General features: G+C 49.4%; 1 protein-coding gene across 1 annotated transcript; it reads right to left on the bottom strand.

Annotated features, from left to right (window-relative positions):
• Positions 1–1,487: 1,487 nt before the first annotated feature.
• Positions 1,488–21,960, bottom strand: DGKE (diacylglycerol kinase epsilon). Its single transcript, XM_064150521.1, has 11 exons — positions 21,008–21,960; positions 18,220–18,379; positions 17,097–17,216; positions 14,897–15,040; positions 13,301–13,458; positions 12,967–13,018; positions 12,708–12,821; positions 12,499–12,570; positions 11,865–11,992; positions 10,057–10,168; positions 1,488–9,114 (listed from the first exon to the last, which is right to left on the bottom strand). Exons 1-11 carry the CDS (start codon positions 21,463–21,465, stop codon positions 8,923–8,925), a joined length of 1,710 nt encoding a protein of 569 aa, XP_064006591.1. The 5' UTR covers positions 21,466–21,960; the 3' UTR covers positions 1,488–8,922.
• Between the last annotated feature and the right edge of the window lie 4 nt (positions 21,961–21,964).

The raw sequence follows: 21,964 nt of genomic DNA, 5'->3' as shown, positions 1-21,964 counted from the left end.
TGCGGCTAGCAGCGCGTCTCACAGTGCCTGCAGAGGCACCGGGCAAGGGAAGCCGCCTGTCGCTGCATTGCTGCAGTTAGGGCTTTTTCTGAGGAGGAAACGGCGTTTCCTAGAGGAGACAGAGCTTTAGCCATCACATGCCTTGCCATGGGGCTCCTCGGATCTGATCTGGACCCACACATAACCATTTCACTTTTCATTCAACAAATATTTCACGTTTTCCCTTTTATCATAGAATCACAGAATCAACCAGGTTGGAACAGACTTCCAAGCTCATCCAGTCCAACCTAGCACCCAGCCCTGGCCAATCAACCAGACCATGGCAAAAGGCAGAAACAGAACTTCAGTCTCAACTTGCCCTTTGCCGAGAGCCTACCCTCCCTCCCCACACAAACCTGTGCTGGGACTCCTGACACGTCTAGGCTAAGGCCTGGCTGAAGCTGGTACTGGACAGTTTACTCCAGAGGTTCTACAAACGTTTTGAAACACATCAGAAGTTGATCTTGTATTAACATGAGCGCAGTGATCCTCAAAGCTTTGTGGAACCATCGCCTCACGCCGTGAAGGAAAGAGCCTGCTGAGTGTCCCTGCTCTGAAGCCCTGGGGAATAGAAAATAGTACAGCAACAGCCTCTGAAAGGTTTGGTTGGGGCACAACACAAGAGTGAAGAGGCCAGAGCCTGTTCTCTCTTTTGTGCAAATGAGATGGGGAACAGAGGAAAGGACTCGGGGAGGGAATTGACACCATGAAAAGTGGCTCCATAGGAGGATTTATTCACTTCCAGACGTCCAAACCAACCCACCTGCTGGCATCAGGAGAAAGCACTGAACCCTGATCTCTGAACATCCTCCAGCAGCAGTGTTTCCTCTTTCTGGGCAGAGCCCCATGTGTATTTCACTGATGTGCTCAGCAGCACTCCTGCCCCCAGTTTGTAGGAACAACCAAACCATCTCCTGCTAAAACTCTTGCCCAAAAGTTGCTCTTTGCAGGTAAGGACTTTGTAGGCCTATTTCCTCCTTAAGACTACACAAGGGCAGTGCATCACAAACTGTTTTAGCATCCCAAATCACTGATCGTTCCTTCTCCTAAAGGTTATCTGGACCTTTTACCTTGCTGTTGAGGCCTGGTTTCTTTTAACCATGTCAAACACATCTATTTTGGAGCCACACAAACTCACCTTTTCCCCAAGGGTGAGTAGCTGGAGAAGGATGAATCAGAATTGAGCAAGCAGCTGCTGAGCCATCATTGTAGGTTACCAAAGAGCATTAGTTTCACCCCAGAATGGCATGACTATGTTGTCTGGAAGTGTGCTTGTGTATCTGAAGGTCTTTGCAGCAGAGATCTCTGCATGGCTGCAGAGCTCAAAACCATACAACTCTTAAGTCTTGCCATGCTGCAGTCCTCAGAGCCAGGCAGCTGTCACCCTCTGTAGGTTGTTAGCTGAAAACTCAACTTGGTGAGGAACAGGAAAAACTTAGTTTCAACACTTTAGTTCACACACTTTAATCTACAGACAAATACAGCACAGGCAACAGGACAACAAAAAGATGCATTCAGACATTCAGGAACGGAGTCAGTGCTGTGAAAAAAACACTATTTACAGAATCCTGTGAAGGAGCAGATGTTTCCCAGAGCCTTCTGGGGTCTTCAGTCACAAGAGAGGCCATGATACAACTGCCTGGGTTTCTCCCATGTAAACGTGGAGTGACACCACAGAAGCTGGTGGAGTTCTGCCACTTCGCTGCAGCTTCTCACAGACAACCTGACCCAAGTGCTCAACACAAATCACTGCCCATGTAATCATCTGAGCAGAGGTCACAGTTACATGGGGCAAGGGATGAAGCCAGTGAGGATGCAGACAAAGCAGAGACTGAGATAAGTTCCACCATCACAGCTCCTGTGCCCACACATCAAATAAAGGACACCCTTCCCAGCCTCTGCAACTTGGTTTCACAGCAATACCCCCTCACCATCTCGGCTCAGCTTCCTTTGCTCTTAAACACAAGGGAAAAACAACTTGGGATGGGAAAGCCTCACTAGATGCCAAGAAAACATGGACAAGTGTTGACTTCAACCCTTTCTACTGGAGATTCAATATTCTATTGGCTGATCATTTCTTTGCAAGAGCTCAAGACACTGCACAGCTGCGAGCAGGCAGGTTTGCTCTGAGCTTTTGTTTCCTGAGAGGTGGGAATGGTGCAGAGGCTTTTGCTGATGTTTGGACACTAAATAACACAGACCTCAAACTGCACCATAAGGAAGCAGCTGCACTGTCCGGAGTACACTGGTCTCTCCTTCATTACTGCTCAGTACTGACTGCCAAAGCATCACCTTTCTTGGATGGAAAACCCCCTAAGATGTTATAAATTCAGAGAATCATAGAATCAGCCAGGTTGGAAGAGAGCTCCAAGCTCACCCAGCTCAACCTAGAACCCAGCCCTGGCCAATCAACCAGACCATGGCACTCAGTGCCCCAGCCAGCCTTGGCTTCAACACCTCCAGGCACAGAGACTCCACCACCTCCCTGGGCAGCCCATTCCAATGTCAATCACTCTCTCTGACAACAACTTCCTCCTAACATCCAGCCTAGACCTGCGCTGGCACAGCTTCTGTCCCTGGCTGCCTGGCAGCAGAGCCCAACCCCACCTGGCTACAGCCTCCCTGCAGGCAGCTGCAGGCAGCAATGGGCTCTGCCCTGAGCCTCATCTGCTGCAGGCTGCACACCCCCAGCTCCCTCAGCCTCTCCTCACAGGGCTGTGCTCCAGGCCCCTCCCCAGCCTTGCTGCCCTTCTCCAAACACCTTCCAGCACCTCAACATCTCTCTTGACTTTAGGAGCCCACAACTGGACACAGCTCTCAAGGTGTGGCCTGAGCAGTGCTGAGCACAGGGGCAGAAGAACCTCCCTTGTCCTGCTGCCCACACTGCTCCTGAGCCAGCTCAGGATGCCATTGGCTCTGCTGCCCACCTGGGCACTGCTGCCTCATCTTCAGCTCCTCTCTGCCAGCACCCCCAGGGCCCTCTCTGCCTGGCTGCTCTCAGCCACTCTGTCCCCAGCTTGTAGTGTGGCTTGGGGTTGTTGTGGCCAAAGTGCAGAACCCTGCATGTAGCCTTGTTAAATCTCATCCCAACTGTACTTTTGGATCTATTACTTGCATTTTGAGCTCTTTTCCTCCCCTGTTTAGTGCAATTTCAGGATACATTCACAGATACAATGGTTATAAATCCCACCACAGTACTCCCAAGCTGAAGAAGACTTTGCTAACATGCTGGTATGTTCATGTACGTAGTTACCACTGTTTTTAAGTCACACTGTCACTCTATTCTGATCTCTACTTACTGGATAGAAAGAGCTACTATACATACTGAAGTTACAAGCTACAAAAATAAAAACCCATTCTGTTTAGCTATAAAAACCCTAAAAAGAGAAGACTGCTGGAGGTACTCTAAGATTACAACAGCTGGTAGCAGACAAAATGGCTTTTGAGAGGTGTAAACTTTGAAGGCAGAATGTGATGAACTCACAGCGTTCCCACCACTTTTATGCTGGAATCTAGAATCCATTTGCAAATGAAACACCACCAAAGATGGACTACAGACAGCCCAAGAGGGCAGTGTGAGCAAGGGGCAAGCAGTGCTGAATACATTCATGCTGTTGAAGAGGTGAGAGCTGGATCCTCATCTCATGTAAGTCCCCATCACTAGGTTTAGTCAAAATGTGTGGCTTTACTCCAGCTACAAGTCTCTCCCTGAGATGCCCCAAACCTGAAGTGGGTGCTCTGCACTCTTAGCAAGATCAAGCTGTGCTGTCAGACCTGTGGCCCAAAGCAAGGCAATGTGCTAAATGAACAAGTGCCCTGTTGTCTCATTCCCCTGCTCCAGCAGCAGCTCTCACTTCTCAGAAGCAGTCAGAGCATTTTTAAAGCAGTGCTTCACATTCAGCAGCATCCATCAGGTACTAGTTTACTCCTAGTATATATCCTAGCTTACTCCTACCTGAAGGGTCAAATCATTTCCAACAGGAAGAAAACTGCTTGTAGTCAGCATAAAGTGCAGGACAAACCTGGATCTTCAGTCAGAACACAGCAGAGATTGCCAAGTGTCCTGCTGCTAACCAGAGGTTAACTACCTAGGTTACAGTGGTGCTCTACCAACAAGCAGCTGTTGCCAAGTAAAAAGGTGTAACTACTAAAAGGTTGCTATCATTTTGCTGTTCCCAGCTAAACCACAGTGCTTTGAGGGCTTTTCAAGCAGTGAGCTACAGTAACACACACTCTAAAAGCTGTAAGCATCAGTGCAACATCATAGAGAACCAGAAGGAACTGGGCCAAGTGAAACCAGAACCTTTAATTAGCAGTTCTCTGTGGAGAAAAGGGAGCTTCCTCCCCAGCAGCAAAGAGCAAACCCTGTACTTCCAAAGGTCATGGGGTGGACTGGGAACTTCTGGAATCCTCTCTGATATCCTCCAGGTGTGGTGACTGAAGAGGCCTAACAGGTGGCTTACTGGGCTAAGAATAAGCTGTGTGGAACCATTCCAGTCTTCTTTTCTGACAAGCCAGCTGGCATGAAAGATAAAGGGGGCAGGAGAAAAGCTCAGCATCCCCATTTCAGCAGACCTTTTGCTACTGTCCCAAGTGGCATTTTTACCCGAAAGAAAGTCAGCAGAAAATGAGTGGTTAAAGGCTGAGGAAAGGAAGTACTTACTCAGGAATTGTAAACACCAGCAAAACAAAAGGTCAGGGGGCACAAATTCTCAATCTGGATCAGATAAAGTTGTACAGAAGAAACTTTTCCCTTCCTCCTGCTAGAAACATTGCCTCAAACACATTATTTTCTCCAGGTGTGCTCAACTATAGTAGCATTTTCTTTTGCAACCAGGAAAAACTCAAATCTGTTTGCTCACAGCACATAATTAAAGCTTCTAAAGGAAATGGTGTTTGAAGTTACTTAGTGCCCAAAAAAACCCCAACAAGACCTGCAAAATAAAACCCTACACAAGGGCAACATCTAAAGTGACCACCTAAAAAGAGTTTGAAGTGCAGAAGTGATGCCATACAGTGTGAACAGGAAATGTAGTTCATAACAGCACTGAGAAATGTCCTGTTTTTAACAGAAATGACTGAAACAGCAATATTGCCACTGCAGCAGCAAATGCAAAGGTGTTCTTTAGTAGCCACAAGAAATCCAAAGTGCTATTAGAAGTATGCTTTAAATCCTGCCCTAACCAGCTTTAAATAGCAGGAGCAACAGACACACTTAGGAAAAGCAGATCCTTAAGTGCATGCTGTTTCCGAGGTGAAGAAAGTAAGTTTGGGTTTCAGATGCCTTTTGAAACCCAGACATGGAAAGAGACAAGATGCTGAAACATCTGAAACACACCTGAAACAGTTTAACCCTGCTGAAGTGGAAACAAAAAGTAAAGCCAAGCCTAAGACAAGAAGTTCTGTGCACCTGAAAATGCATACATGCAGCATCTGAGTGGGAGAGGAGCAGAGGTTTGAGCTGAGCCACACAAAGGCTCTCCATGCAGCTTCAGCTTTTGCACTGCACGCCTCGGGACTTACAACCCGAAAGTAAAGCAAGTCCCTGGAGTCTGACCAAACTCAGACACAATGAAGTGTTTGCAGCTGTAAAACCTAATCGGACTTCACTCTGGCATGCTTGGCACCTGCTGTTAATCCCCCCTGCACATTTCACACGAAGGGCTGCTGGATGAGGACCGCCAGAGCAATCCGCTCACGACTTCGTCCTTCCAGCGCCGACCTGTAAGAAGGCAGCGAAGAGCTCAGCGCTGCCACAAACCCCGCTGCAGGGCGCCCTCCTCTGGCCACACAACGCACTGCACCGCTTCCCGCGCAGCTCAGCCGCTGCTTTATGCACCTGCGACATCAAAAACCCACGGAGCACACCTTGACGCTCACAACACACGCTCGGAATTGGCAGCTGCAGCGCCAGTATGAATTGGAAATGTCCGTTTATGTTTCCATCAGAACCTGGGAGCCCAAAGACTCCGGAAGTTTAGACCGGACTGAAACCAGTTCAATAAAAGCAACTCGGAACAGGATTTAACCCAGTTTGCACCAAAGTAGAAAGGAGGAAACCCTGGAATGAAAGGACAGCATGTAGGAAGCAACAAGGCTTCCCAGCAGACTCCAGTGCTAATGCTGCATGTTTAAAAAGAACTATTTTCTGTTGTGCACATGACAGCTACATGTAGTTGCAATAAAAGGATGATCCCATGTCTGACTGGGAGGTGGACACTTGAACTCCAGAGTATTCTCCATACCATAAATACAACAGCCCAAGAGGCCTCCTCATGCTTGCAATGGCTACAGTTGCTACCTGGCATTCACTGCAGTCACTGACAGTCACTTTGTAAAACACAAACTTCTTCACTTCCATCTGTCCACTACAAACAAGATCATTCCCTAGTGGTTTTCCCAAAAAAATGCTCCTTTCACTTCCAATTCTCCTTTCTTTCCCCCAGAGGAGTGGTGGATTGGCATTTCACAAAGAGGGCTGCACACATTTAGGCCTGGCAGTGAGCACAAGGACCTTGCATGCACACAGCCCACCACCACCAATGCCCACTGGGGCACAGTGGGAGAGGAGAGCCCAGCTCACCCACTGGGAGACTGCCAACCTCTTGCCACCTCTTTTATTCTAGATGCCTGGGAGCTGAAACAGTGAAGTTCTTCAATAATTAAAATTTCTTATGCCATAAACCAACTGAAACAATGATCTGATCAACTGCAGGTAACTTATTAAACTGTTTGTAACTAAAGCAGGTAGCCAGTGGTGCCATTTCTCTGCTTTTCATAGCACAGACCCTGCTTCTCCTCTCATCTGCTTGTAAACAGCAGTTACCCAAGAAGAGAATTTCATTGTTTTCAGGCTGTTGAGAGTAACAAGTTATTTAAATAATGAATAACTTAATTAGCAGGATTCTTGAAGCCAGTACAAATTTAACCTCAGAATTAAAAAGTAGAGAATGTATCTAAGGTATTTGGGAGGGAAAGTTTAAACCATTTCCCTTTTACATAGATTTAACTATTAATTTGTTCTCTCTATTTACATACCATAAAATAATTAAGATGAAGTGCATAAGGCTGATGAGCATGGAAATGTACAAATGGCTTCTGCTCTACAGCTCATGAGACTCATCACATTTCAGCCAGGTACTGCTCATCAGTAGTACTTAAGATCTAGCACACAGACTTTCTATGACAAACCCCAGCAAGTTAAAAAGGATCCTCCAAAGAGAAGATTACAGTTGAAGGGTTTAAGAAATACTGCCTTTGCCATGGGTGCAGTAAAGCACTTTAAAACATCAAGACTCCATTCACCATCCATGCAAATGCCCTTTGCACTGCTGAGAAAGGTTTCACTTTACAAAACCTAGAAACAAGGCTCTGCTCCAGCCTGTGGCATCAATTTCAGTTTGCATAAAGCAAACAAACAGCTGGGGGAGTTCTGACAGAAGAGGCAAAGTTCAAAGCTCTGACTGAAGCTCTCAACTTCTCTTACAATCTTGGTTTATGCAAGATATATTCAGCATGATTTTTTTTTTTCCTGCTTGGAAGATCACCTTCAGTGATTTAGTTGGACTTGACTGAATTAGGGACAAGTTTGAAGCCTCAACTCACCTGCTGCAGGCTTGAAGTACCTAGGACAGGATAGAAAAAAGGAAGCAGGTTTTTGTTAACTATGAAGGTGTTTTCACCTGAGAAGTTTGAACCTGAGAAGCCACAGATATGCCAAACTGACAGTTTCTGTGTCCTGCTGTAAGGGCTCTTTGCTGCCAGTACAGACCATTAATCTTTTTCAGGTTTCAAGTTTCAGGTCCATCAAGGTATCTTTGACTCCTAAGAGCCAAGCAGAAAATAAATGCTTCCATGCTTTTTTTACACTCAAATTACACACAGGAAGGGCAGAACTTGCTAACCTCTGCAAACAGCTCTTCACCTCCACACTTTAAACTGAAACAGCTATCAGACTCACTTGCTATTGACCATTTCCAGGTAGGTATGAAGCAAGATCTTCATCAAAGCTTGAAGAAACAAACACATCTGCCAATGATAATTATGTCTTTAAACCCCTCCTCTAAACAGGTTTAAAATTGTCAGCTTCCTTGGCCAAGTTCTCCTCCAAGAAGCCTCCCCAGCAATCACAAAATTACATTTACAAAAGCTAGAAGTAGTCTCTCATTGACCTGAAGCAGCATCAGTCACAGGATCATTCAGTGCAAGTCACAAAGTTGTATCTTGGGTCCCCAGGACCTCAGGAGTATCTGTCTATGGCTTACAAAGCCTCTGAAAAAGGTCACTGCCTAGCAGAACTTTTCCAGAAACTTTTAGTCCAAAAGCATCTTTCTTCCTAGCTACCTTTCCAAGAGACCCCAGATCCTCTGCTCTCCCAGCCAAGCCCATTAGATACACACTGCACAAGCTGGTGAACAGGTAAGGGCTTGTCTTGCTCCCAAGAAGAGATGGCAGCCAGGAGCAGGCTGTTGTCAGAAAATCAGCCCACAGCCTCCTTGGTCTGGGTTTCTGTTCTGGGGAAGAGGGCAGGTGGAAGCAGGCCAAACTCCCAGCAGTTCCCCTTCCCAAAGGTATCAAACTTTGCAAACTTTATGTGAAGAGGATCTGATTGCACAGCAAGGAAAGGCTGCAGCATGTCTCTGTCCTGCCATCCAAGCAATTATCTCCTGCAGCTAGGTACTGGCCATCACCACCGACCTAAAGGGCAAACCAGTTGGGGGAGTTCAGCTGTGACAGCTTTCATGCAGCTAACAGCATGGCTTTATCCTCAGCTCTACTTCACTCACAGGCATGAGCCCCACAGCATAAAGCTTAAGCTAGATTAGGCATTGTCAGTGGTTTAATGAGCTGAAGTTCACTGCTGCATGTTCAGCTTCCCCAGATCTACTCATCTTCATCCGTCTGCTCTCTGGCGGGCTCTGGCTCGGACGTGCTGGAGGCGTCGTCGTCTGTCTGCTCCCCCGAGTGATACAGCATCAGGGCGTGGGTCTTGTGAGTGATGGTGACAGTGCAGGGCCCCTGGGCCCAGGGCTCCCCATCCACCTGCATCGGCATCTTGGAGCTCTTCAGGATCAGCTGCCATTGGACAAAGAGCACAGGGTCAGAGCAGCTCCCCAGAGCTCTGGAGGGAACTCTGTGACCACAAGGTACTGATGCTGCCAGGGGGAAACTCGGCACACAATTAAGTCACAGGATCCCAGCCTGGTGGGGGGTTGGAAGGGATCTGTGGAGATCATCCAGTCCAGCCTCCCCTGCTAGAGCAGGAGCACTCACAGCAGCTTGTCCAGGATCCCAATGTCTGGCTGGGGCTGGAAGCTCTCCGGAGAAGGAGACTCCACAGCCTTTCTGGGCAGCCTGCTCCAGGCTTCCAGCACCCTCACACCAAACAAGTTTCTTCTTTTGTTCAGATGGAACCTCCTGGGTTCCAGTTTGTTTCCTGCTGCCCCTTGTCATGTTACTGGGCACCACTGAAGGGTCTGGCCTTGTCCCCTTGCTCCCCACCCTTTAGCTCTTGCTGAGCATTGAGCAGATGCCGTCTAGGGCTGCTCTTCTCCAGGCTCACAGCCCCAGGCCTCTCAGCCTTTCCTCCTTACAGAGCTGCTCCAGGCCCCTCAGCATCTTTGTAGCCTCTGCTGGCCTCTCTCCAGAAGTTCCCTGCCTCTCTTGAACTCAGGAGCCCAGAACTAGATGCAATACTGTAGATGTGGCTGCACTAGGGCAGAGTATGGGGGGAGCAGAACCTCCCTGAAGCTGCTTGTCATGCTCTGCTCTTCACAGGATCACAGGAGACCACTGGCCCTCTTGGCCACGAGGACACACTGCTGGCTCATGGTAACCTGGTTGCACTCACAGGACCCCAAGCACAGCAACAGTGGACTGTGGATTACGACAGGATTACGTTTTACTAACAAGAAGCACATCCAGGTCAGCTGCAAACTGCAGCTCCAGCTCAGCCACTCGAGTTTCAGATTCCACAGTGTGAACAAAAGCCAAGCTGGGCTGCTAGGCCTCACTTACCCTCACTGTGTGTGCCTGCCCTAGGCGCACAGGATTTGCCAGTTTCACCTGGATCTGGGCACAGTGGAAAGAGCCATGAACACCAACAACTTCCAGAAGTCCATCATCATGTCTGTGAACGACAAAAGGAGAGCTGTTAGTGATGCTTATGAGCTGCAGAACACCTGCCCAGATGTTCCACAGCCCTTTCATGGCTGCTCCTACAGAGAAGACAAATGTTACTCCACAAAGCTGTTTAATTTGCTTTTGTGCTGGGCAGCAAACTACACAAGAGCCCAGGTATGGAGCAAGACTCCAGCTGGTACACCCCAGCTAGCTCCAGGAAATTGTGGCTAGATAACCTCCCAAGCCTTACTGTGCAGAGGTAAGGCCCACAGTGGATTTCTCTTCCATAAATCTCTGCACAATTTTATCTTTCTGCTCAGTTATTAATCCTTTTAGTGGCTCAGTCTTTTATATTTGAGCAATGCCTATGAAGAAAGCAGGCTCACAAGCCTTGTATCAGAGCTAGGAAGTGCATTTACACAGGTGGCTCCTGAAGAAGGAAGTTCCTTGAGGGAGTATCATGGAATCAACCAGGTTGGAAGAGAGCTCCAAGCTCAGCCAGCCCAGCCTAGCACCCAGCCCTGCCCAACCAACCAGACCATGGCACTAAGTGCCGCAGCCAGGCTTGGCTTCAACACCTCCAGCCACAGCCACTCCACCACCTCCCTGGGCAGCCCATTCCAGTGCCAATCACTCTCTCTGACAGCAACTTCCTAACAACATCCAGCCTAGACCTGCCCTGGCACAGCTTCAGGCTGTGTCCCCTTCTTCTGCTGCTGGCTGCCTGGCAGCAGAGCCCAGCCCCACCTGGCTACAGCCTCCCTGCAGGCAGCTGCAGGCAGCAATGAGCTCTGCCCTGAGCCTCCTCTGCTGCAGGCTGCACCCCCCCAGCTCCCTCAGCCTCTCCTCACAGGCCCCTCCTGTGCCCCTCCCCAGCCTTGCTGCCCTTCTCCAAACACCTTCCAGCACCTCAACATCTCTCTTGACTTTAGGAGCCCAGAACTGGACACAGCACTCCAGGGGTGGCCTGAGCAGTGCTGAGCACAGGGGCACAAGAACCTCCCTTGTCCTGCTGCCCACACTGCTCCTGAGCCAGCCCAGGATGCCATTGGCTCTGCTGCCCACCTGGGCACTGCTGCCTCCTCTTCAGCTCCTCTCTGCCAGCACTCCCAGGGCCCTCTCTGCCTGGCTGCTCTCAGCCACTCTGGCCCCAGCCTGTAGTGCTGCTTGGGGTTGTTGTGGCCAAAGTGCAGAACCCTGCCCTTGGCCTTGTTCAGTCTCATCCCATTGGCCTCTGCCCACCCATCCAGCCTGGCCAGGTCCCTCTTCAGGGCTCTCTCACCCTCCAAGATGAGTAACTCATGAGCCCACCTATTCTCCTCTTTACCCTTTCTGCAAGTAACCTGCTCAGACTCTGTTTGCTTTACTTTTACTTTGTATTTTAACCTCTATTAAGACAGGATCTTTTCTCCAGTGGACATATCTTCTAGTTTTTGAAGGCTACCTTTATTTTCAACAGCCTCTTCAAAGCTATTGCTTACTCACAGCAGACATTTTGAGAAGGTCTTAAAAGAAACTTGCTGTGTAGGATGCATTTAGCTGAATTCTCTAACACAAGGGAAATGAAAATTCCTAGATGGCCTAGGGTTACAAGGAGTCCTTCTGACTTCCAGGCAGGTCAGGCCATCTAAGGCAGCTTGCTGGAGGCAGCTGCTTACGCTACAGGAAGTGTTAAAGGGGAATAAAACAGCTGCACTGTGTACCTTGCCAAGGGGTAAGGTTCATCACCCATTCCTTCCCAGAGCCTACAGCCACCTCCCCAGTAGCCAATATTCAGGACGATGATGCCTTCCAAATTGGGCAGCTCGATTCTCTCACCATCCAATTCTAGCTTTAAAAGACAAACACAAGTTAATTCCTGTGGCTCAAAGCAGTCCTTCAACAGCAGCCAGTTATTCTCCTGATGCATTTAAAAGGTTTCCACCTGAAAAGAAGCTGGCTCTGTACCAACAGAAGCTGTCTGCTTTACAGACTTTAAAAAAATGCCTTCAGATTTTACAAGAGAGCCTAAAATGTAACAAGTTCCTGTTCGTAGAGAAAGCAACTCTCAACTTATGCAAGTCCCTGCTGCTAAGGCAAATTGTAGCTGAACATCAGCACTTGAGCTGAGGCAAGCCCAGAAAAGCCATGTAGAAGTGTTCAGTAAGCTCAAAGACCTGAATTCCAGGAAGTAAGCTGCAGATAGAGAAAGGAACATAACAGATACTCCAAGCCCAGAGCCATCCTCACACAAGTATCAGGTAGCTGAAAACTGCAAAGCTTTTCCCCTTTTCTTTCACAAGTTAAGTTTTCACACTCCATTGATTATCCAAAGAATCAGCAAATTGAGAAACTTACCTCAACCTTTTTGTTAAGATCTTTGCATTCTTGTACCAGGCAGTCTTTGGTTCCATAGAAAAAGTAAACAGCCTAGAAAGAGAAACAAACCCACAGAAGAAGAGAAAACAGTCAGAAAAAGGCAGTACAGGGCAATAAAGCACCATAAAGCAAACCAAACAGCCTTAAGTCAAGTCAACCAGGAGCAAATGGCCCTTTACCAAACACACCTTGTTGATAATTCTGCTGGAGAACAGAGAGGGAGTCTTCTCACGGTGAGCATGGAAATTTAAAGCCATGAGAGCATCAGGGCCTATAGAAAAGTAGTTGTTCATTGTGAATACCTGCAAGGCAGAACTTCCAGTTAGGGGCTTGTTAAATCTACTATTAGGATTTAAAAGTCAGAGTGTTTAATGTGAGGTAGGGAACCAGAGAAGTATAAGCACACAGGTATCCCACAGAGTCCACGTTTACACTGGCAAATCTTACCTTTGGTTTCCTTAAATTGTAGTATCCTTTGTTTGTTACTTGAACCTTCCACCTGAAAAACAAGAGCCATGCCTTAGACTCACACCAGACTGTTCTCACTCAGGAATCTCATTTCTACAGTGGGACCAAGCCAAAAGATTCAAATTTAGATCAACTATGAAAGAATGAAGCCTTCCAGAACAACTACGCAAAGACTAATTTTGGACCTCAGCTGCTCTGCAGTTCTCTGCAGCAGTATTTCTGCTTCCTTCCATACAGTGCTGAAAACAGCTCTCAGCTGCAGAGCTGCAGCAGCATTTGGTTGTGCAGAACTCATCCGTGCCCTGCTCCTTACCTGTCCAGTTTGACTCCATCTGCCTCCATCACGTTTCGTAGGATTTGCTCCACAGGGACTTCTCCAGCATAACCTGCACCCCAGCCCAGGGTATTGGACAGGTCATTGCCTGTTCCTAGAGGTAAAACTGCAACTTGGGGAATAAAAAGTTCTTGCCCCTAGGACACAAAAACAGAGTATCAGCTCCTTCTTCAGTGCTCCTTTTTTCCTCAGGTATCACTAATCTTCACAGCAGTTTGTGCTGAGGGTTGAGCTGGCAGCGCTAGGACAGCAGACAGCACACTGAAGTACTTGGTGTAGGGAAAAGGAACTGTTACACCACTGTGAGAAGGCAAAGGAATAGTAACATGGAAACATGGTGCTGGTGGGACTGAGCAGGGCATGGTGCTTTGGACCTCTAAGTGGAAGCCTGCAAGTGGAAGTGCTCCGAGTGGAAGCCTGGGCTTATCTGATTTCCTTGTGCTGCAGCCACAGTAAGTGACTGTCCCTCTGGGAAGTGACAGCAACCACCAACATGCTCTTACAGACTGCAGTGAGCTTAGGTCCAAAGCTAAGGGCAAGCACAAGGTAGTGGAGGACCCAGCCAGGCACGAATTCACACACTCAGAGTAGGACAGCCAGCCTCTAAGCTGCAGAGATGCCACATCACACACACACAGACCCAGCTGTCACCAGATCACAGAGCGGCAGACATTTGACATGGCCACCTCAGCAGAGATCTTTGCTCTCTTTCCCACAGAAGCATGAGCAGCTACTCCAGAGGTACCTTGGCCTTTGAAAGTCAGCTCTGAAAAGCACTTGCAGTAAGTGGGTACTATTTTTAATAGACGAGTTATCAGCCAGCTAACCTCTATTTGAGGTTCGAGGTAAATGAAGGGAGCAAATAACCTCCTGCTGATAACCAGGAGCTTTGCTGATAGTCCCAGCAGTGTTTATGTAACTCCAGTGGCTCCATTTGAATACTTAGAAACAAAGAACACAGACTTCAGCAGCAATGTTGCCTCTGAGGGACAATACATGAAGTGTCCAAGGCCAAGTACCCCAATAATGCTGACCATTAGTCTTTGTGGTTACACTTTATTGTATTTCTACTTTATCAGTACATACAAATTCCCTGCTTGCTGTTAAGAGGTGAGGCTGCAGACTGATAAGATTGTTTAGAACACATGATAAGGAGCAAACTACTGCACTCATTCATTCTCTGGCAATATAAGCAGCACAGCCAGCAAAATGATGAGGTCCTTAGAGAAGATTGAGTGTGCTGGGAGACAGCAGCAGGCTGAGCACATTAGCCACTGTTTACAACAATATAAATCTGCTTAGGCAAAGAGGAAAGAATAATGCATAAAGGACTCTTGTTTCACTGAAAAGAACAACTGCAAACATCATTTAAAACCTAAAGCTTTCCTGAACTACAGGGACCCAGAGCAAGATGCATTCTGCCCCCACCACAGGTAAGAACTTTTGCAAGTATTTCTCTGCAGGCTTACTCAGGAAGACAAAACCAATAAAAGCAGGTAAGAGATTGGGTGTAGAACTTCAGCAGCTCCAAAACTCCTTTCACCCCAAGACATGTTTTAATTTAAGGCCCAATACCTTTATCTTCATCTCATCAATTGCATCCAGGACCCAGCCTACTGTGCCATCCCCACCACAGACGAGAACCCTGACAGCGTTGCAGGGCAGCAAGAGACAAAGCTGGAGTGCTTTTGCAGGAGCAGTTTTGCTTAGATCAAAGACCTGGAAGAAAGGAAAAGTTCTGTAAGTTCACAGAAGGCAACTCAGGATTTGCCTCCCAGGTAAACAACTTCAAGAAGTTCATTCTAATGCAAAACGAAGACTCCTAAGATAAGCAAATCACAGAATCAAGGAGTGGCTTGGGTTGAAGGGACCTTGAAGATCATCTAGCTCCAGTCCCCCTGCCATGGGCACAGGCACCTCCAGCTAGACCAGCTTGCTCAAGGTGCCATCCAGCCTGGCTTCGAACACTTCCACCTTGGAACCCTTACAGCTTCTCTGGGCAACCTGTTTCAGTGCCTCACCACCCTCATGGGAAGAATCTCTTCTAGTGTCTCATAAATCCAGCTTCTTCCAGTCTCAGCCCACTTCAGCCCTCGGCCAAGTCCCTCCCTAGGTCCCCTGTAGCTCCTTTAATGTACTGGAAGGCTTCTCTAAGTTCTCCCTGGAGCCTTCCTTTCTGAACAACCCCAGCTCTCTGTCTGTCTTCACAGGAGAGGTACTACAGCTTCTGATTGTCTCCATGGCCTCCTCTGGACCTGCTCTAACAGTTCCACGAGCTCCAGTGCCTGACGAGGAATAAACACCACTGATAAACCAAGCAGAGAGTCCTACAGCAGGCATGATGACAAATTCTGTGAAGATGAAAGACTTCAGGCCAAAGTTATTTTTAAGTACTCAGCCTACCAAGAGGTTTAATCTTTGAATTGAAGCCAAACAGACAGGGATTTCTGTTAGGCTGTATTCTAAGGCTGGGCTGTGAGCTTCAAAGGAAGCAGCAGGAAATACAAAGAACAAGTCAGTGCCTGACGTCAGCATCCTGTGCCACCCCAGAGGACCTGAACGGGGAAACAACACCACAAAGCAGCCACTGCAGCCACCGATGTCTGCACAAGGCAAAGAAGGGATCCTGCAGTTAGGCTGCAGAGGGACCTTTCATAAGGGTGTTTAGCAATAGGACAAGGGTGAATGGGTTGAAGCTGAGGGAGAGCAGAGTTAGACTGGATCTGAGGAAGAAGTTCTCTGATACAAGGGTGGTGAGCCCCTGGAATTGGCTGCCCAGGGAGGCTGTGGTTGTCTCCTCTGTGGGGGTATTCAAAAGCCAGGCTGAATGAGGCCTTCAGCAGCTGAGTGTAGCCGAGAGGTGTCCCTGATGCAGATCACAGCTGATGATCTCTGAGGTCCCTTCCAGCCTGAGCCATTTTGTCATTCTAAGAATTCTTTTCCTTCACTGATCTTCCCCAAGATGTACTGCCACCAAGTCAAGTGGTGCTTAGTCAAGGACAGGCTGCAGAGCTGCAGGGTGCCTGGGCTGATGCAAAGCTCCACAGGAGCCTGCAGTAGGAGTGCAGCCCAGACACAACCCTGTGCTGGGCTGCAGCCAGAGCAGTGTGGGCACAGGACAAGGGAGGGGATTCTGCCCCTTGGCTCTGCTCTCCTCACACCCCACCTCCAGTCCTGGGGGCACTTCTGCAGCCTCCAGCACAAGCAGCACATGGAAGGGTTGGAGCCAGTGCAGAGGAGGCCACCAAGATGCTGAGAGGGCTGCAGCAGCTCTGCTCTGAGCACAGGCTGAGAGAGTTGGGGCTCTGCAGCCTGGAGAGGAGAAGGCCTGGAGGAGACCTCGGAGTAGCCTTGCAGGCTCTGAAGGGGGCTCCAGGAGGACTGGGGAGGGACTATTGACAAGGTCTGGTAATGCCAGGATGAGAAGGAATGGGTTTGAAGTGGCAGAGGGGAGATTGAAAGTGGCTGTTAGGAAAGGGTTCTTTGCAGTGAGGGTGGTGAGACACTGGCACAGGTTGAGAGTAGTGAGACACTGGCACAGGTTGCCCAGGGATGTTTGATCACATTGGGTGATTCTGTGCTCCACAGCCTCCCTGGAGGTGTTCAAGGCCAGGCTGGATGAGGCCTTGAGAGACCTGTTCTAGTGGGAGGTGTCCCTGCCTACGCTGGGGAGTTAGAACTGGCTGAGCTTTGAGGTCCCTTCCAACCTAAACCATTCCATGATTCTATGAGTTCAAACTTTAATTTTCTGATGGTGGCTTCTCACTGTCAATACCTGAACAGGGTTGAGCAGGATTTTAAATTCTCTTAGCAAAGTTTCCCCCATGTTGTTTCCACTGCGGGTATTGGCCAGGATGATCACTGGCACCCAGTGCTTGCTGCTGTAAGGGACTACCTGCAAGAAGGGAAAGATCAGTCAGTCACACATGCACTGCTCCCCTGAACACCTGCAGAGCTGTGCTCCAAACCCTGTCCCCTCTGAATGCCACAATCAGCAAGTTACCAATTAGTCTGAAGCAGTCAAACCAGAAATAAACACTTCTGACACACCGAGGCTGAAGAGTTTTGTTCTACAGAGAACAACGAATGCTACAACGCTAAGAACACAGCGGCAGGAAAACCACAACACGTTCAGGGAAGAAAGGGACAGAAATCTCAGCATTGTTTTGGAATAACAAACCCCAAATGTCTGCTCCTGCTTCAGCTATGTGATGGTTTGGGTGTTCCCTGCCCCCCACACTTTAGGAAAATCACCCAGACTAGACTCAGCCGAGCTGGAAAATAAGGAATGAAGCTTTACATTTACAGCTTAGCCCAAGATACAAGCAGAGATTTACAGTATCTACAGCTATAGACAGAAATAGACAAGTTAAAAAGTAATACAGAAACACAGCAGCCCTCCCAGAAACTAGAGTCCCCAGGAGAGGCTCCCAACCACCCTTCCACCTCCTTCCCACCCCAGACTTTGCCTTATGTTCAAGGTGAGTTTGGAGGATCAGCCAGAGGGGTTAGGAAGCAGGGGGGTTAGTCAGGCAGCAAGTTAGAGAGACAGAAACAAAAGTGCAGCCCAAAGCCAGAGAGCAAACTCTGTTATCTATGTTTGTGTTCTTGTTCTTATACATCTCAGCAAGCCTATGAGCGCAGCAGACATCACCACTGCTTCCTTTTCACTGCCTAGAATCTAATTCTTCTCACCAAAATATCCCAGCTAGGCTCAAACTAGCACAAGCTACCACATTAACAAATACCAAACACCTTCTAAACCACACTGCAAGTCCTTCAGATACACTGAACCATTTAGCTGACAGTTATTAACCTGAGAGTGTGCTGAGATCCAGTTTGATTGTGTGGGGTTTGGGTTTTTCCTGTTCCAAACCCAAGCAGCAGCAGCCAATTACCTTTTCATAACTGGTTCTTTTGTCTTTACGCAGCTGGTTGATTGCAGACAAATAATAGGGTGGAATAATTAAATCTCTGAACTCTCCAAATGTGCACTCTTCAGTCTTTAACTGATCCACCATGCACTCATCGTGTACAGTGCACTGACACCACACACACCTGGGGTAAGAACAAACCACAAACCATGGCAAAAGAGACTCCTCAGACAACAGGCACTTGGGTTTGCCTCCTGCATTTCAGATGGATTAGCTTTCTGAAAAGCACTGATGTTTCCAGGCACCACTGTAAGGAATAGTCCACCAGAGAACTATGGAGTGGTTTGGGGTGAAAGGGACCTCCAGAGGTCATCCAGTCCAACCCCCCTGCAGTCAGCAAAGACATCCTCCCTTGGGGAGGGACTACTGACAAGGCCTGGTAATGACAGGAGGAGGAGGAATGGGTTTGAAGTGGCAGAGGGGAGGTTGATACTGGATGTTAGGAAAGGGTTCTCTGCAGGGAGGGTGGTGAGACGCTGGCACAGGTTGAGAGTGGTGAGACACTTGCACAGGTTGCCCAGGGAGGTTGTGGAGCACAGAATCACCCAATGTGATCAAAGATCCTAGAACACCTCCCTGGAGGTGTTCAAGGCCAGGCTGGATGAAGCCTTGAGTGAATTCTAGTGGGAGGTGTCCCTGCTTATGGCAGGGGGTTGGAACTGGATGATCTTTGAGGTCACTTCCAACCTAAACCATTCTATGATCCTCCACTAGAGCAGGGTGCTCAGAGCCTTCTTCAGCCTGACCTCAAGTATCTCCAGGGTGGAGCCTCAACCACCTCCCTGGGCAATCTGTTGCAGTGATCCACGCCCCTCATGGTGCAGAACTTGTTCCTGACATCCAATCTAAATCTGCTCTGCTCTCATTTCAAACCATTGCTCTCATCCTGTCCCTGCCTTTACAAACAGTTCCTCTGCAGCCCTCTTGTAGCCCACTCAGGTACTGGAAGGCTGCTGTTAGGTATCCCAGGAGCCTTCTCCTCTCCAGGCCGAACATCCCAGCTCCCTCAGCCTGTCCTCATAGCAGAGGAGCTTCAGCTCCCTGACAACTTTTGTGGCACTTCTGTGGACCCACTCCATCAAGCCCACATCCTTCTTGTGTTGAGGGCTCCAGAGCTGGAGGCAGAACTCCACGTGAGGTCTCCCCAGAGCAGAGCATCTCTCTCCATCTCTGGCCATGCTGCTTTGGATGCAGCCCAGGCTGCCACTGGCCTTCTGGGCTGCAAGTGCCCAGTGTTGGTTCATGTCCAGCTTCTCACCCCCCAGCACCCTACAGTTCTTTCCTGCAGGGCTGCTCTCAATCTCATCATCCCCCAGGCTGTACTGAGCTCTAGGAGTGCCCAGGCCTAGGTGCAGGACCTTGCACTTTGCCTTCCCAAACCAATATTCCAGGCACATCATGGAGCAAACCATGCACACCCTGCAAGTTGTGCTGGCTACAAAAAATGACACAACTTGGTGATGTGATTCTAAGCCCAGAAAATCATTTGAATCCTGTGGGGGGAAAACCAAACAAACCTGCTTTAAATTAAATTCTCCTCCTTTCAGGTCCCAAAGCAGGTGCTCTAAGTACCCCTTCTGGCTTGTCTGCAACAGTAACAGACAGAAAGCCTGTATGAGACTCTGAACTCTCAGTGCTTAAAGAGCACAGAGGAAATAATCTAGTTTCATCTAATAATGCTGATTAATATGTTTCTTAATATTGCCAGTGGCCCTTTAAGTCTGAAACCTGCAAGGTTATGCAGCACTGTACAAGGCTGATGGGAACTTCATCGTGCAAAATTGCCCAGCATTTTGACCTGCTCTAAATGCTGTTCTGGAAAAGGGACTAGAACAAGAGGAAATATTGCAACATCCACTGCCAGCCTCTGCAGAATGTTAATCCTGCATCCAAAGCCTCGGTTTAAGCAGATGTGAAAGCTATTTTTGGAGTCTGCCTGACTAATCCAGCACACAACTAGAGTAGCAATGATACTTGCCCTGTAGTGTGACTTCCCTTCCCTCTCTGCTTTCCTTTTCTTTCCCCTTTCCTGCCCTCTCCTCTCTTTTCCCTCTTCCTATCCCTACTGCTTCCACTTCCTCTTGCTTCCTTAAGCCTGCTACAGGACAGTTGTTTGTTCTAGTTACACTGAGCAAATAGTCTGAAATTGTGCCAGGGAAGGTTTAGCCTGGAGATTAGAAACAGTTTCTTTGCTGCAAGAATGGTCAGGGATTGGAACAGACTGCCCAGGGAGGTGGTGGAGTCCCCATCCCTGGAGGTGTTCAAGAAACCTGTGGACGTGGCACTTGGGGACGTGGTGGTCTTAGGTTGATGGCTGGACTGGATGATCTCGGAGGTCTTTTCCAATCAAAACATTCTAGCATTCCTTGACATTTTGGTGCCCTGGACTGTGGGCTGTGCCCCCCAGATTGCTCAGGCTATCCACTACACAAATCACAAGTGCATTAGAACCTTCTTAAGGTCTGAAGTACAAACTCTCCTGGGCACAGAGAGCCTTTTAAATCTAATTATACAGCAGCTAGCACATCATGCTGGAGTAATGCAATCAAGAGACGTGGGCATGAGATGCAGTGCCATACCCTTAATCTCACTCAAATTGCCCACAAGCAATTTAATTTCAGGTTCCTCGAAGTTGGTTTTTAACAGTTTCACATTTTACTGCAGCACCTTCTTTGAGGTGCTGTGCCCCAATAAGCCTGCACCAACCCCAACACTGACCTGGCACCACACTTACGGACACCAAGGGGGGTACCTGTAGTCGCAGAGCTTGGGCTGCGTGCCGCACTGTTGCTTGCAGACCATACAGCAGCTGCAGAGCGGGACGTTGCCTCGGATCCAGTGGTGCGGCATGGAGCTGCGGGCTCCAGCGCCGCTCCTCATCACGATTTCCTTGCAGAGGAACCTCTGGTCGGCCTTCTTGAGGCAGCCCTCGCCGACGCGCAGCCCGCAGCAGCTGCAGAAGGCGCCCTGCAGGACGTGCTGGGCGCAGACGCAGCAGTAGGTGGGCTGCCCGAAGAGGTCTGTGTAGTGCCAGTCGTGTTTGCTCTTGCGAAAGATGTCTCGGATCAGCAGCTGCCGCCGCGACCGCTGGAAGCTGCACCACAGGGTGATCAGCACCGGCAGCAGGACGGAGCACAGCGTCCACAGCACCAAACTGCCGTCGGCCAGGCCCGAGGAGGCCGCGGCGCTCCCGCTCCCCGGCCCCTCCATCCCTCAGCAGCTCGGCCTCGCCGGCCAGCCCCTCGCACCGCTCGGGCAGACAGCAGAGCAGGTCCGCGCACGGCTCCCTGCTTCGAGGAGCCAACGCGCAGCTTCACGGAGCATCTTCTAATCCCTTATTAGGGCCCAAGCACCTCCTGCCCCCCCACATCTGACCTCCTGGCCGGGCGCAGGATCGCAGTGCTGCCCAGGGGCGAGCGCTGCCTGGCCGGGCCTAGAGCAAGGCCGGGCCCGGCCCTTCTCTCGCCCCACAGGAGGGCTCCGACTCCCGGCTCCGGCTGCCCCGAGCGCTCCGCTTCCACTCGGGCCCCTCTGCAAGGGAGGATGTGCGGGCAGGAGCGGGAACGGCCCCGCCGTGTGGTCCCCGGCCCCTCACACTGCCGGGGGCCTCCGCCGTCCGGTCCCGCTCGCCGGAGCAGAGGGAGATGCCGCCGGCGGCTCCCCGAGGGGCAGCCGCTGCTCTGAGCCGGGCCGAGCGGCGGCCGCCGGG

This window comes from Pogoniulus pusillus, chromosome 11 (genome assembly GCF_015220805.1).
Source record: "Pogoniulus pusillus isolate bPogPus1 chromosome 11, bPogPus1.pri, whole genome shotgun sequence".
Classification (NCBI taxonomy): Eukaryota; Metazoa; Chordata; class Aves; order Piciformes; family Lybiidae; genus Pogoniulus; species Pogoniulus pusillus.
Note: the sequence above shows the minus strand (reverse complement) of the source record. Positions and strands in the feature narration are given on the sequence as shown.